This window comes from Hippocampus bargibanti, linkage group LG01 (genome assembly GCF_051943395.1).
Source record: "Hippocampus bargibanti isolate YZ-2025 linkage group LG01, ASM5194339v1, whole genome shotgun sequence".
In the NCBI taxonomy this organism is placed as follows: domain Eukaryota; kingdom Metazoa; phylum Chordata; class Actinopteri; order Syngnathiformes; family Syngnathidae; genus Hippocampus; species Hippocampus bargibanti.
In genome coordinates, this window is record NC_142734.1 from 12474688 (window position 1) to 12489801 (window position 15114).

Sequence of the window (15114 nt, forward strand, 5' to 3'; positions counted from 1 at the left end):
TGTGTATCTAAAAAAAAAAATCCCATAGGAAACCATTAAAATGGGAATAATCCGTTCCCGGGTTTCCATAAAATATACTTTTCAACTAAATAAGCCTTAAAACTACACACAACATACCTTATCCTATGTATAATAAATGTGCTATTGTATTGTAATGAAAGAAATACACTGCATTGTATCATAAAGTCACTTTATTTACATTTGTGATGGTTGGAGGTCGAAGGTGAAAGGGAATTGCTGTTTGAAAAGAGGCACATTACATGAGGACTGTAATTAAAGAAACAAACTGTGCTGTAAAATAAAGTTTTATTTACCTCTTTGATTGTCGTTGATGGCTTATGGAAGTAGAGTCAACTTCCATAAGGACTGTTGGTAACTTAACCTCTGGTGTGGCTTCTCTTCTTTTTTCTTTGGAGACTCCTCATTTTTGCTGATTAAAAACCTCTTAGAACAGTAGCCCAAATTGAACTTTGCAATTTTTTGATGATGATCCTAGTGCAGCGTGTTCGACCGGAAACAAATTCCTTGTGTGTTCTACATACTTGGCAATAAAGATGATTCTGATTCTGATTAATTGACACCTGTTGCTATCTGACTTGTAAGGTCTTACGAAGCTGAGGCATCACATTATTGTTCATCATGTTGATGATTGTTATAGCCACAGTCTTTTCTGAATGGAACCTCTTTGGTAAAAGCCTGCACATCATTCCACTTTGCCAACATTGCCTTTACTACGGCGTGAATTAGCCGTGCTTTCTCGCATAAAATAGCTTTACTCACGCTGTCGCCGGATAGCTGCTTTTCGTTAATCCAAATTAACAGAAGTTTTTCAACTTCTTCGATTGCCCGAGACTGTCGCTTTGAGAGCACGGAAAAACACCTTTTGCAACAGACGCACCTTTGATGGCTTTTCTGTTCTGGAGAATGGTAGCAATGGTTGACTTAGCATAGCCGTGCTCGGCCACTAAATAACACAAACGCACACCTCGTTCGTGTTTTTCAATTATCTCCTTCTTCTCAGCGACGGTGATTTTATTTTGTGTCTTCTTGGGATGAACACGAGCCTATGGTGGGTTTTTTTTTTGTCGCATCATAGTAAAATTATCAGCAAAAAGTTCCACGTAGGCAATTGACGTGTGCATTCAATGAGAGGGGGTGTGAAAAGTAGCGCCGGCTGGAGCGCTGTTCGGTCGTGTGCTTCCACCGAAGATCACTCCGCCAGATCCGAAGGTCATGTGCTTGATGGACCAGCCGTGGTGGGTGTGTATTATGAAAATAGTGCTTATTGTAAGGTTTAATTTTCATAAATTTGACGGTCATAAGATGAAAAGGTCGTAATATAAGGTGTTCGTAAATTGAGGTCTCACTGTATTTAATTATTAATTTGACATGCTGTAAAACAATTCAGAGAGACATGCCTGTTCATTTTGATAACATCACTACACTAGACAGTTCTTTGTGTAGCGTGATGCATGAAAAATATAAAAGGACAGCAGAGTAATGTGTCAATTAAAATGGGTTAAAAACATTGCCGTACATATAAACCCTGATGTTGCTGTAATTCAACAGAACCGTTGTCTTTGATGTTGCTTATTTGCAACATCAAAGTATGACTGCAACACACACCCTTCCAGATGTCCCTCGGGTTACAGTAACACAAGTGTCCCATTGTCACAACAGCGTCTGTCAGGGTCTACCACTGAATCGTGGTGGGGGGGTGGGGGGGTTATGCCTCGTAGGCCATTAGAAGATTAGCTATGACATGACCTCCCTTATGCACGCACGTACACACATATACATGCTTGACACATTTTGCACTCTTCTACCCATAATCCCTCAGTCATAAACCACTTCCCGTTTTTGTGAGGCGGGGAGACAAAGCAACACATCATGTGAGTGTGTTTTCCAGTGTCTGACTTGAGCGTGTCTACCAACAAGCTGTGCAAAACTAAAAAATTGATATGCTGCATTATTGTGAGTACATTATTTGGTGTTTAGTAAATGTTTTGATTTGAACATGCATTGTTCAGGATTTGCTGTATTTGCATGAGGTAGTGTGGAACTTGTGTTTACAGTGTGGTCACATGTTTATCTCTTTACTGGCATGCAAGGGAAAAGAACATGCTTGGGCTGTATGGACGAATTTAAGCAATGCTTCGGCCAATTACCACCTGAAATTAAGCCATGTGTTCATTTCAAGAAAATAAATATCCACCATTGTAATCAATGCTGCTGTCAGTTTATGAAAACTGCGTTGGAGCGGAAATGTCCGATGAAGTTACAAATAATAACTACAATACGTTCTCTATATTACTCTATATTCTAATGGTTAGGTTTTTTTTTTTGGGGGGGGGGAGATATCAGTGATTCATTTGACTTCGGAGACCTCTGCTGTTTTGGTAGACTTCTCAAGATAACCTGATTTTATCTATTGAGAAAGGGTGTCTGTTGGCACAATAGGTGACTGGTTAGCATGCAAGACTCACAGTGTCGAGGTGCAGGGTGTGATTTTGGCTAAAACCTCACCCTAACCCGAACACCCAAACCTAACCACAACTCTAACCCCGAGCTCTCACTCCTAACCCCCAACCCTAAACCCAGAGGCGAGCCCCACCACTAACTCTGACCCCAAACATAACCCCAACCCTAAACCCAACTCTAACCCTAACACTTAACCCCTAACCCCAATTTTAACCCAATCCGACCCCCCCCCCCCCCCGACCTGATGAAACAAATTCCTTGTGTGTTCTACATACTTGGCAATAAAGATGATTCTGATTCTGATTAAACAATGACTTATTTAAAAAAAATATTTTTTAGCCACACTATAGTCGAGGCAACACTGTTATTCAATAGACACACACACACACGCATACACACACTGTCATGTTTTGCAAGGTGGTGATGGCGGGTGCGGATCCCAAAAAGCAGGCAGGAGGGAGCAGGAGATTGTGTTTGACAAATTGTATTAAATTAAAGTCAGCAGGAACAAAATCTAAAACATCAAAATCATCTGAACAGAAAAAGTACAAAGTATCAAAAGAAAACCAGGAGTAAAAGTCCGCACAGCATACAATGCATACAATTGCATAAAAAGCATACATCATACAACAAACAATGACCCGACCACGAATGGTTGTGCCGGGTGTCCTTTTGAGTGTCACTGATTGGAAACGACCAGCACCTGCGAGGCAGTAGGCAGGGCTGACAGCGCTACCCGTGGGTCGCCAATCCGAACGTGGCAGTTCGCCACTGATCGGGACGACCAGCACCTATGCAGATGCAGGCGGGGCCGACAGCGCCACCCGTTGGTCGCCAACCAGATCATGACACACACACCCACACGCACACACACGCTCACCCACACACACACACCCACACGCACATACACCCACACGCACATACACAAAGCCAAGTCAGAGTCATCCAGCTAATGGACCGGGCTCATGTGTTGCAGCCGGATTTATATTTCATTCCAGACGGGACGGACATAGCAGAGCCAACAGGTCCATTACTGCCAGGGAGAAAGTGATTGTGATTGGAAGAAGAAGAAAGGGGCAGGGCACGACTGCAGGCGTTGCATAGCTGCTGGCGTACTGCGGCAGCAGCACAGCAGCATGACGTAGTAGTAGTGGAGTAAGTTGTCACAGAAGGAAACACGCATGCACGCACACACACACACACACACACACACACACACACACACACACACACACACACACACACATAGTTACATCTCAGTGTTCCGCACGCAAGAGGTAGACTGGAGAGTAGCAGAGACAGCGATTGAGACACACTCACTCAGCAGCATGCAGATTGGAGGCAAACTCACTTGCTACTTGGTGTCCTGATGCTTACATCGGGTGAGTGTTGTCTTATGCTTGTTTTACATTAGATGGCGTTCAGTGTCTGCTTTCAAGTGTACTGATTCATGCTCATGATATAATTTCTTCACCAGTGGTACTTAACAGTCAGTGTTTGTGCTTGATTTAGTGAGAGGTGATTTTAAAGACAATGACACACTTGAACAGACGAAAAGGGGGGTGGGCAACACATGCCATCAACCTGAGTCACTGACTCAGTGAGTCAGCTTCATATTAATAACTGCTGTGTGAGTCACTATGACACACCGTGTTCATCTGTGACAAATGAGATAGCTCTTGATCAAGTCGGTGTCTCACCTTGGTCTGATCAGCATGGGGTTGGGGTCATGAAAATGGGTCCGACTCATTTTTGCTGTGTATGAATCACAAAAACGGAATTGATTGCTTTGTTATCAAAGGACATTGTATATTTGTCAGTTGGAACTATTTTCGTGTGTGAGACGTCGTTTTACTACCAAATGAACAGAACATTGCCTTCACACAGGAAAGTGACTTTGAAAATGAGTCACTTTCGTGCGGGCTTGTTTTTGATTGGTTCACAGGACTGTGTCTGTTTGTCACAGCTTCCTGTCCCGGTGAATGGTTAGATTCCGCAAGCCAATGAGAGGACAGCTGTGCGGATGCTGCAGTGATCCAGGAAAAAACAGGCCATTGTTCCTGGGACGTCACATAAGTGTGACCTCCCTCCCTGCCCGCCGCCAAAGACATAGGACCCTGTTGGCAGGTAAGACAATATTTTGGGTCACCGGGTTTGGCATGTGTGTTTTTTTTTCAAGATCATCCACGGCTATCCAGTGTCTCATCTCATGTCTTTATTTACATGCTGTCACTTCCAGGAACACAGTGTTTCATTTGTGTCACCATATGACCAAGTTACTAATTCTTCTTCTTTCCTACTATATTAAGGAAGACTAATTGTAACTGCTGTTTTCATTCATAATCGCGATGTAATTGTCATCATATTGTCGAAAACCTACACTATAGATATCCAGCACTCAAGCTGATGTCAACTGGTGACCTTCAGCTCACAGAATGAAGCGTGTGATACTGGCCAGTGTGTTAACTGTGTGATAATTCATTGTTCATCACAAGGTTGTATGTGTGTGTGTGGGGGGGGGGGGGTTGTGATGTGTGTGATTCTATGAGCCGACAAGTTCAGTGAGATCTTGTTTGTAAATTAACTCATTCACTGCCATTCACGAATTTATTCAGGAATTTAAAATATGACGTTGAGCGCCATTCCCGAATTTGTTCGGGTTTTGTTTTTCTTGTTTGGGTGCCAATAAAGCCATGGCCTCTGGCAATTTTATTTTCCTCTCCATAAAGGGGCAGCATTTCCCTTTTTTCCACGTTAGCGTTTTGTTCCAGCTTTAGCTGTGTTTAAAGCCCCCTATAAACCAATATGTATGTATGTCATTGTATTTTGGACAGCCAACCTCATTTCAAGCTCATATAACTCCAGACCCATATAATTTAGGAAATAACTCTTTTTTTTTTTTTTTTTTTTTGTTTCTTACGATGCATAGAATGTTTATGTAGTCCTAAAAATGAAAACATGTATTCTGTGGGTCCTGGAATTCGAGTGACAATGACAAAAATCCTGGCACTGGTGTGGACACATTTTTGCACGTCTGGCAGTGAATGCGTTAATACATTTTGTTCTCTTATCCTGGAATGCTTTAAGCTCAAGTTGTTTCAGAAATACAGTACAGTATACGGTAGTGGCAATAGCCATTGCTGTTGATCTCATGTCCAGCAGATGTCAGTATTATACTAAGTTACTATCATGGCGTTCGATTTGTGCACCAATTACCGGAATTACCGGTATATTAAAGTAGTAATGGGAAATACAAAACTATGACACATCACTTGGACCGCCTTCCATCCATTTTCTTTGAGCAACAGGTGGGATATTCCTTGCCTGCCGGACACCCATTGGCAAACACGGATTTATGTTCACAATCACACTGTAGTGCCTATGCATGTTTTAGACATGTGGGAGGAAAACGTACACACAGGCATGAGGAGAACATGCAAACTATGAAGGAAGACCAGCGGCAGATTCAAAACCTGCACTTCTTGACTGTGAGGCCAACATGCTGGTGTCTATCCCAGCTGTCTTGGGGAAGTAGGTGGGGGGACACCCTGAACCGGTTGCCAGCCAATCGCATATGTACAATATTGGTGTTTTATTTATTTTTTGGATGCTCCAGCAATAGCTGTACACCCTTTATCAACTCAACTCAATTGTATTTATATTCTTCACTTTTATATTCAGGTACTTTTCTATACTTTTATACTTTGTGGCTTTGCCACCATGACTCAGAAAGAGAAAAATTCAACCAAAACAACACTGCATCACAAATCTATCCACTTGTGAGTTAATGAATGAGATCAACCTAAGATAAATTAAGAACAACTTATAAATGTTCTCGTATTAATGCAATGTTATTCTCATATTTTCATATTGTTTTTCTGGCCTTAAAAGTATAGCTGTTAGAAACATGTGTGATGGCTGCGAACACAAAATCTACGTCCAGTTCCCGTGATATCATATTTTACATGCTGAAATGCTTATGCTAACCCAGCCCCCACACCCCCAAGTCTCCTGGTAATAAATTTTATGAGGCGGATCAAATCATTTTGCAATCGCTTTCTCTCCAAGATGTTGTGATCTGTCATCAGTTTTCTGTTTCTTTCTTTTTACTTATTTCTCATCGCTCCCCTTTCCCCTACAACAGAGGTCCCCAACCCCCGGGCCGTGGACCAGTACCGGTCCGTGGGTCATTTGGTACCCGGCCGCGCAGAAATGACATTGCATCAAATGAAAAATGAAAAGTCACCGCTTGTAGCGCATTTCCATGATGAGGAATGGGTCGCAAAGCTCGCATACTTGTGCGACATATTCAACCTGCTCAATGAACTCAATCTGTCACTTCAGGGGAAAATGACAACTGTCTCCAAGTTGGCTGATAAATTAGCTGCATTTAAAGCCAAACTGAATTTGTGGGGACAGCGCGTGAATAGCAGTGTATTTGACATGTTTCAAACATTGGCGGGGTTTTTGGAAGAGACTGAGTCCGAGACTGATGCACGAGCACCTGTCTTTGCTTTTAAAAGAGCGCTACTTACCAGCCACCAGTGACGTGCAGTCAGGCGAGGCAGGTGAGGCTGTGCCTCACCTGTCATCATGGAAATATCAAATGACAAAATAAATTAAACAGTTATATTTATTTAGTGATTTGTACTTTAACATTCTTTTCCATTTAACTTCACCCTGTTTGGATTTTTTTTCAAAATCGCAGAATTTTCACATTCACAATCACAGTTTCACACATAGAGACGAGCGGTGAGGCAGCAGCCGGCTGAGCCTCACCATGGATTGCACAATCACTATGCTAACTGTGCTGGCTTGCTCTGCAGTGAGACCGCATTGCCGTCCATCTGCATATCGCTATTAAAGTGTTGTAAAGACTTTGCTGCTGTGAAATGTAAATTTCTCCACTGCGAGACTAATAAAGGCAAATCCAATCCAATCCAAAAGCTTTTAGTATATGAACTAAATTTCTACAGTTTAGCTGGTGTATATAATGTACAGTCACTGTACATTATAAACACTGTACTACAGTGTTTATTTTATTTTATTTTTATCTCAACTGTGTGCATAGGTGAGGCACACAGTTCTCCTGCCTCATGACAGGGGGCGCTGGTGATTAGAGATTCTTCTTGCGACTCCTCAGCCGCAGAATAATAGAATTAGTGACAGCAAGCTACAGTAAACAGTTCGCAAGTTAAGTGCAACCATCCAGTCATTTTTCCGTGTTGCTGGGCCTTATTTTCAGAATGGTGGATTACATATCTAAATTGAATGAATTTTCGAAACTGAACTTTCAATCGAAGCAGGAGATAATAATTAAAGGAAGAACAACACCGGACTGTATAGCTCACAAACGGTGAAGGATGAATGTAAATCTCCTGGACAGCTTCTCAGGTTTTTGGCCAAGAAGGATCTCATTGAAACTATTCCTGAAGCGACAAAGTTGCTCCAGCTAGTGCTCACTGTTCCAACTACTACAGCATCAGTGGAGCGGTCATTCTCAGCACAAAAGACTGAAAACATACAGTCGGAACAGGACTGATCAAGGATGACTTTCTTCACTGGCAGTGATCTCCATTGAGACAGAGAGCCTTGGACTTCATTTATAAGTAAAGGTAACACGATAATAACGTTTTTTTATTTTTATTTTTTCTATGCTACAGTTTGTATACAGTATATAAAGAGTGCTGACATGACATTTTTAGCAAAACACGTTAACTGTTGCCAATCAAATGGTGAATAAGCTACTCTGTGGAGTTCATATGTTTGCAAATCTGACTGTGAGGACGTCAGTGCCTCACCAGCCATGAACCTCACTGCACATCACTGCCAGCCACAAAAGACCCACGAACTGCCAAGGAATGGATCCGCAACCAATTTGTCAACAAACCAGGTGAATCCAGCATGTCTGTGCAAGAGGAAGAACAACTGCTGGAGTACGCAAATGATGGCGGACTTAAAAGTATGTTTGAGACAACAACTCTGCCGGTTTTCTGGATTAAAGTGATGGCAGAATACCCCGAGATCGCTACAACAGCACTGAAAACCCTGTTGCCTTTTCCGCCATCTTATTTGTATGTAGTGGGATTTTCTGCAGTGACAGCAACCAAAACAAAACTACGGAATAGACTGGACATAAGCGAGACACTTCGGACTTCATTGTCTCAGTTTCAGAGAAACAAGCTCAGGGGTCCCATTGATTCAGTTGTACTGAGTTGTATTTTTCATGCGCTTTGTACTTGTTTTTGTGGTGTATCTTATTTTGAAGGCACGTTTAAACATTACCATGGTGACCATATAGCGTTAAGGGGTAGATACGATGTTACATGTTGTTTTTGGAGCGATGTTACCAGGACTCTGCTAATAAAGTTGTGTACAAATACACAATAGATTCATGTTTATTATTGTATTTAAAAGAAAAAAACAGTTTCCCTGCCTGTTGTATCATTTTATTTTGTTGAATTTATCCGGTCCGTGGCGCAAAAAAGGTTGGGGACCACTGCCCTACAAGAATGTGAATTTTATACTTTTTAATTGAAAGGTTTCACTTGGGTAGGATACACACTGCTTCTATTGGTTATTTCAGTCCTTGGGAGCTAGACTTGGATTGCTATTTGCTGCTTTGTTTGCAGAGGAGCAAGCTGGCCAAATTGATTGCACCCTTGCTCTAAAGTTGTTATAAAGACAGTCTGAACTTGTGACTGCCTTCGTGATTGCGTTTCTCATATGTGCTTGCTTCTCACATGCAGACGTTTAACCCTGTGTCAGGAATTGATGATTCAATTTTTGTACAAAACATCCATCCAAAAAGTAATGCATCTGGTTTCTCCTTGGCTTTTGTGACTTCCCATTAGGTCAATATGAGCGGGGGCGTCAACATCAGATCCACCCTTCGGCCCCCTGCCTCATCGGGAATCCCGTCCCCATGCACGTCTTTACCCGTCTCCTGCAAACCGTACAGGCACCAAAAGATCAGCGAGCTGCCGAGGCCGTTGACGCCCGCCTCAAGACGCACACCCTCACACACACCCACTCAATCTCCATTACTTCCTCGGAGTTCCAGGTTACCCAAGTCATCTGGTAGGGAAAAGCCGACAACTGCTGGCTTGAAACCTCCAATTGTCCATCAACCAGGTGATCAACATGCTTGCCAGAGCTCTTCCTACAATAGTCCGCTGACTAGGCGCCGTGTGCCTCTGCCACACTCCAAAGATGGTCTGGATGTGGGAAAGCTCACACAGATTCAGAAGGATTTTTCACTTGATGGGAATTGTAATAGAAATCTATGCACAAATCAAAACCAAACATGGGATCCCACTGGCCTATCTCCTCCACTCCAGTTCAGAAGAGGAGAGCATTCCGCTTCCTTGGTGATTAGTAATGCCATACCAGGAGGTGAGGAAGAGACTCCAAAATTGGACCCAGCAAAGTCCTGCATCTCTGACAATGGCAACAACTACCGACCTCCCACTGAAACGATCCATCAGGGCGCCATCAACAGTGTTAGTATCAACTATGTCAATGACTGCACTGCCCAATCGGATGAGGATATGCGGACGCCGGAGGATTCAAGTCCAGCTTCCTCTGCTAGTCTTCCACTGCTTCCACCGGGCATGCCCACCCTGTCTGTGAAATGCAAGCCATCGTTAGAGACATTGAAACAGAGCCCACAAAAGCAGCCCGCTACCTCCCAAACGCAAGCTCTGCGAGTCAACATGGCGGCAGTTGCTCCTTTCAGCTTCAGGTTGGCGCCACTCATTTACACATCGTCATCAAGCCATCAGGTGTTGTTCATTATATTTAGTGCTACAGACATATTTCTCTGCATGACCTCTCATTGTACGGATCACATAACACCCGCCCAGTGTAATGAACAGAAGTACCAAAGGCTTGTGGGATTTCATTGTAATTCTGATGTACAGTACATGTATTCCACAATAAGACATACATCCCACAATGTCCACAAGAAAGCCTTTAAGGCAGGTTTTTGTACTGCCTGAATTGAACCGAATGTAGAAAATAATACAAATCCTGATTGCTGATTGTAAAACGTCAGTACAGTGGCAGATGCATTCTGTGTGTTATGTTGATAGGCTTCTGGTGCAAGAGGATGATTTGTCACTGGATGAACTGAGTGACTGTTCATCTGGATCCATAGAGATTTGCTGCGATGACATGACACCAGGTTAGACAAAGTCATTCTTCAAACATGATTGTATGAAATTTTTAATTTAAAACAGATTATTTTCTTACAGACAGTGTATTGTAGGTGTTCACATACCTGACTCTGACGAAGGCGGAAGTACACGCCGAAACATGTCAAGTATTTGAACACCTACAATACACTGTCTGTAAGAAAAAAATCTGTTTTAAATTAGATATCAAGTAGACAGGATGAACTTAATACTACTATGATTGTATGAACTATCCCAACAGTTTCTGCCCAGTCGGGTTGAGAGCAGTAGATGGCCACGAGATGGATTTCTGTCATGTCTAAGTGCTTGCAGAAAGACACATTTATTGTGACAGACATACACTTAGTGCCAATGGCTATAGGATATAAGACTCGTATTGTTGGACCTGAAGAGGCAAAGGGTTTAGCAACCTTGGTCCAAATGAATTTCCCATTCTTATGATGCCTTGGATGGTTGCCATGTCTATAGTAAGGTGGCACAGTTTGGAATATGTGCCTCAGCCCACGGCAACGCTGACTGCACTGGGTCAAGATGAAGAGATGGAAAGTAGCGAAGTGCTTGCAAGATGACAGTGGGATGTGGGTCAGTAAGTGATGAAAAGGGTGCATTCGCTGCGTGGCAACGTTACTGGCACGTTGGTCTCTACTTTTGAACCCATCCGTCCTCTCATACCATTTTCTGTCATTTAATTTGTATATGATGCTCACTAAACGGCCCGGAACGCTAGTGGTTAGCGTAACTCTAAATTGTCTCTGGGTGTGAGTGTAAGCGTGGATGGTTGTTTTTCAATGTTTACCCTGCGGTTGGTTGGCAATCAGTTCAGGTTGTACCATCCGTACTGCGCAAAGACGGCCAGGCTAGAGTCCAGCTCTATTACAACCCTTGTGAGTATGAGCGGAATAGAAAATGGATCGATGATATTCACCTGAAAATGCAGACTTTCTCATCATTTATTGTTTGAAGGCAACCATTTTACATGACAAAAAAATTAAGTGGAAATAGATAGTTTCACATGGCAACCCTAATGATCTCTTACTGCTTTGTTTGACAAGGGACATAATAACCAAACATAGGTATGGACACCATACTATGTGGCAGTGTCACATGATCTTAATGTTAAAAATAATCTTTTGTTGCATCAATATTATCTGTTTTTATCTATTCGTAGATCTTAAACCACATATTTGATGATGTTGGGTTGAGGTGTTCTTCTTTAGCCTTGAAAAAAAAAGTTCTGTTTTTGGTAATGGGAACTGGTGATGGAGTATACAAGGCCTCTTGCTGTGTTTGCATGATGGTTTTGATCACGATCTTGGAAATTGATCTTTCACTGGTACTTGAAGGCCATCCAAGGTGTCGTAGAGCGGTCACAAGGCCCATTTACAGCACAAGAAAAAACACTAAGGAAGAGAGTGGAAGAGAATAGTGACAACCGAGTCAATCGCTACAAATGGGTTCTATATCTGCCCATATTAATAATAATAATACATTTGATTTCTAAGCGCCTTTCAAAACTCTCAAGGTCACTTTACAGTCACAGGATCAGTTTTTTCTGTGTCAAAGAAGACACAGACATTAAATGTGTCTGTCTGTAGCACCATATGGTGGGTCAATTGAACTCGAGTCTTACTGACCTTGCCACTCTCTCGAGATCGTATGTATGTGTGCGTGTGTGTGTGTATGTGTGGGAGCACGCGTGCATGTTTGGGTGTGTGTTTGTGTGTGTGCGTCTGAGCATGTATCTGTGTGAGTAAGTGAGATGGATGGATGTCTGACCATCCACAGATGGCGTTTTGAATGTTTGGTAGATCAGAACTTTTTCCAGAATGGGAATTGTCTTACCATATCTCTGTCTTTCATGCATGCACACACACCTAAGTGATAATTTACTTCTGGTTCCAGCATACTCTTTTGAAGGATGCACAGAAAACTGACATATATCTTCCAACTTTGACCTCACTGTCAACAACTCCACCCTGTTCCCCTTCTCTTACTGTTGCAACCTTAGTGTCCATTTTGATAATAATCTCTCTTTCGGCCAACACATCACCTCAATCACCAAAACCGCTTTCTGCCATCTTAAAAACATTTCGTGCCTCCACCCTTCGCTGTATTTCAATGCCATTCAAACCCTTATCCACACCTTTGGCGTATTCCGTTTTGACTACACGTAAGAGCAACCTCCACGGTACAACGTCCAAACTCCTGAATAAACTACAGTGCATCCATAATGCTGCTGCCCGCCTTGCGATCACATCACCCCCGTACTTAAAAACCTCCACTTACCTATTTCGCAATACTGTCAACAACCTTTAATCTCTTTTACCCATTTCTGTTTTGTTGTTTTTCTTTTAAATGTGTTTATCTTAAATCATATACTGCACTTGACTTTAAAGTGTACGTTTTATGCCATGTTTTAAACTCTTGTAAAGTGTCCGAGTATGATGAAAAGCACTTTCAGAATTATTCTTACTTATGTTATTACATGAATGAAAACACATACACACAGCTCGTTATAATTGATGACATCCGGTATTGTGGAATTCTGGAATAATACAACAATTCAAAAAGCCAGGCTTAGCTTTTATAAATGTAAATAGTAAATTCTCTAAATGTTGAGTAGGACAAGTCCTTAAAATGAATAAATTGCTCTTTTTATGTTTACATTGGCTTGGGTTGTCAACATCAATCATTATCATCTTATTAGGGACAGAATAATGGACCCCTTGGTTTGAATGTAAGATGGAAGAGGACAATGGTGGTTTGAATGACTGCGTTTACTCTGAATCCCTTTTGACCTCAGGGATCACTCCCAACGCGGGGAGTCAAGTTATGGCGTAGTTCATCATGTGACAAGTCTACTGTCATACGCCCGCCGCTGTAACCAAGCAACCAGCACAGGCATTGTAGCATTGGTGGGACACCCCCATAGAGTGTAGCGAGAACGTCAACACTCAGCCAACCACAAAAGTACAATTGAAAACAGTCAAAAACAAACATTGTGTCTTTTTTCCCAAGATACCAGTTGTTGCGGCGCTTTGCATGATTCATCTGTGTGACATTCATCATGCTGTTTTTGTTAGCTTCACATTTTATGCCTCCCAGATACAGTTGTGCTATTGTCACGGAGAGGCAGCCTTTAAGTGCCTGAGTTCCCAGAATGCTTAAGCCACTGAGTCATGCGCTAAATTCTCACTATCCTCATTCATGAGTCAGTGCGTCCTGAATGTTTGTTATCTCAGTATTTGGCCTTCAAAGTGGACCCTAATAGTCATGTTAAGTGTGAGTGTCGCTATGCGTCATTGCAATGTGCGGTGGACCCCGAGAATTAGCGCGCAACAGGCAGAAGCAAGCCAAGCAGGAGGCGAAGCCGTGAGGCAGGATATCCCCTCTCTGTCGTATATACTTCCTCTGCTGCTCTGGCTCACACATATAAGATCCTTCCTCATCATGGCCTCATCTTCCTTGTCTTCTTCCTCCTATGAGTTTTTTTTCTTTCAATCTCATTTGTTTTGAGAGCTCTGCTCTCTTGCTGTGCATCTTCACTTACACTTGTCATCCGTTTCTTATCCTTTCTACACCCTTGTTACAAGCTTGACTTATCATTCCCCCGCTCCTCCTTCATATTTGCACTAAAAAATAAATGCAATGACATATTTATTGCAAATGCAACTGCATATCAAACTTAATTTTCTGTAATACAATGATTGGCTGTTGCAGACTGGCCACTAAGTGAACAAAAATATCCACTGTTTCTTTATATTTTTTTAGGTTTTAGTGATAATCAACCCAACATGCGGATTTCACAATACAAAAATTGCGAAAATGATAAAATGGCAATTGTAATAATAATAAAAACTTTATTTTTAGATATATGTGCATCAAATGGTGGTGGGGGTTAAAGTCTTGGTGGGCGGGCACCTGCTGGATTGATCGTTAGTGAAATGGTACTTTGTTATGCAAAAACTGCTTTTTCTCTTTCCTCTGGTAGTCTCCGTGTGATATTGAAATTGGTTTGTTCAACTGAAACCTTTGTGTGTGATAAATATGCCAAGACCACAGAAATCTGGAAGTTGGCAACTATTTTTTAACTGCACGGTAACTCGCGTTGCAGTGCATGCAGCATGAGGCCAGACAATCCCCCAAACTTGAGGGAACATGTTACCAAAATTGAGAGCAATCACTCAGCCACTTGCAAAATATGCAACTCGGCCTTCAAATACAATTAAAGCGTACCTCAACAATGAAAGAAAAAAACTTGCCATGTTTATTTTAGGCTGGACTACGATGTCCATACAATATAACTGTAAAGTGTCCTTGAGAGTTTTGAAACGTGCTGATATATAAAACATATTATTATTATTATTATTATCTCATCTCATTTTCCGTACCGCTTATTCCTTCCTTCCTTCATTCCTTATTCCATTAGGGTCGCGGG

General features: G+C 42.1%; 1 protein-coding gene across 5 annotated transcripts in view; it reads left to right on the forward strand.

Annotated features, from left to right (window-relative positions):
• The first annotated feature begins 1504 nt into the window (after nucleotides 1–1504).
• Nucleotides 1505–15114, forward strand: part of nav1a (neuron navigator 1a) — a 96420-nt gene continuing 82810 nt past the window's right edge. For 2 of the 5 annotated variants that reach the window (XM_088996813.1, XM_088996837.1), the window contains exons 1-4: nucleotides 1505–1974; nucleotides 4448–4608; nucleotides 9336–10225; nucleotides 10575–10666. In XM_088996813.1, coding sequence (XP_088852939.1) covers nucleotides 9342–10225; nucleotides 10575–10666 — 976 coding nt within the window. In that variant the 5' untranslated portion in view covers nucleotides 1505–1974; nucleotides 4448–4608; nucleotides 9336–9341. Of the gene's footprint in view, nucleotides 1975–3664; nucleotides 3864–4447; nucleotides 4609–9335; nucleotides 10226–10574; nucleotides 10667–15114 lie in introns of those variants that run through there. The other 3 variants (XM_088996827.1, XM_088996845.1, XM_088996818.1) reach the window with 3 other exon arrangements.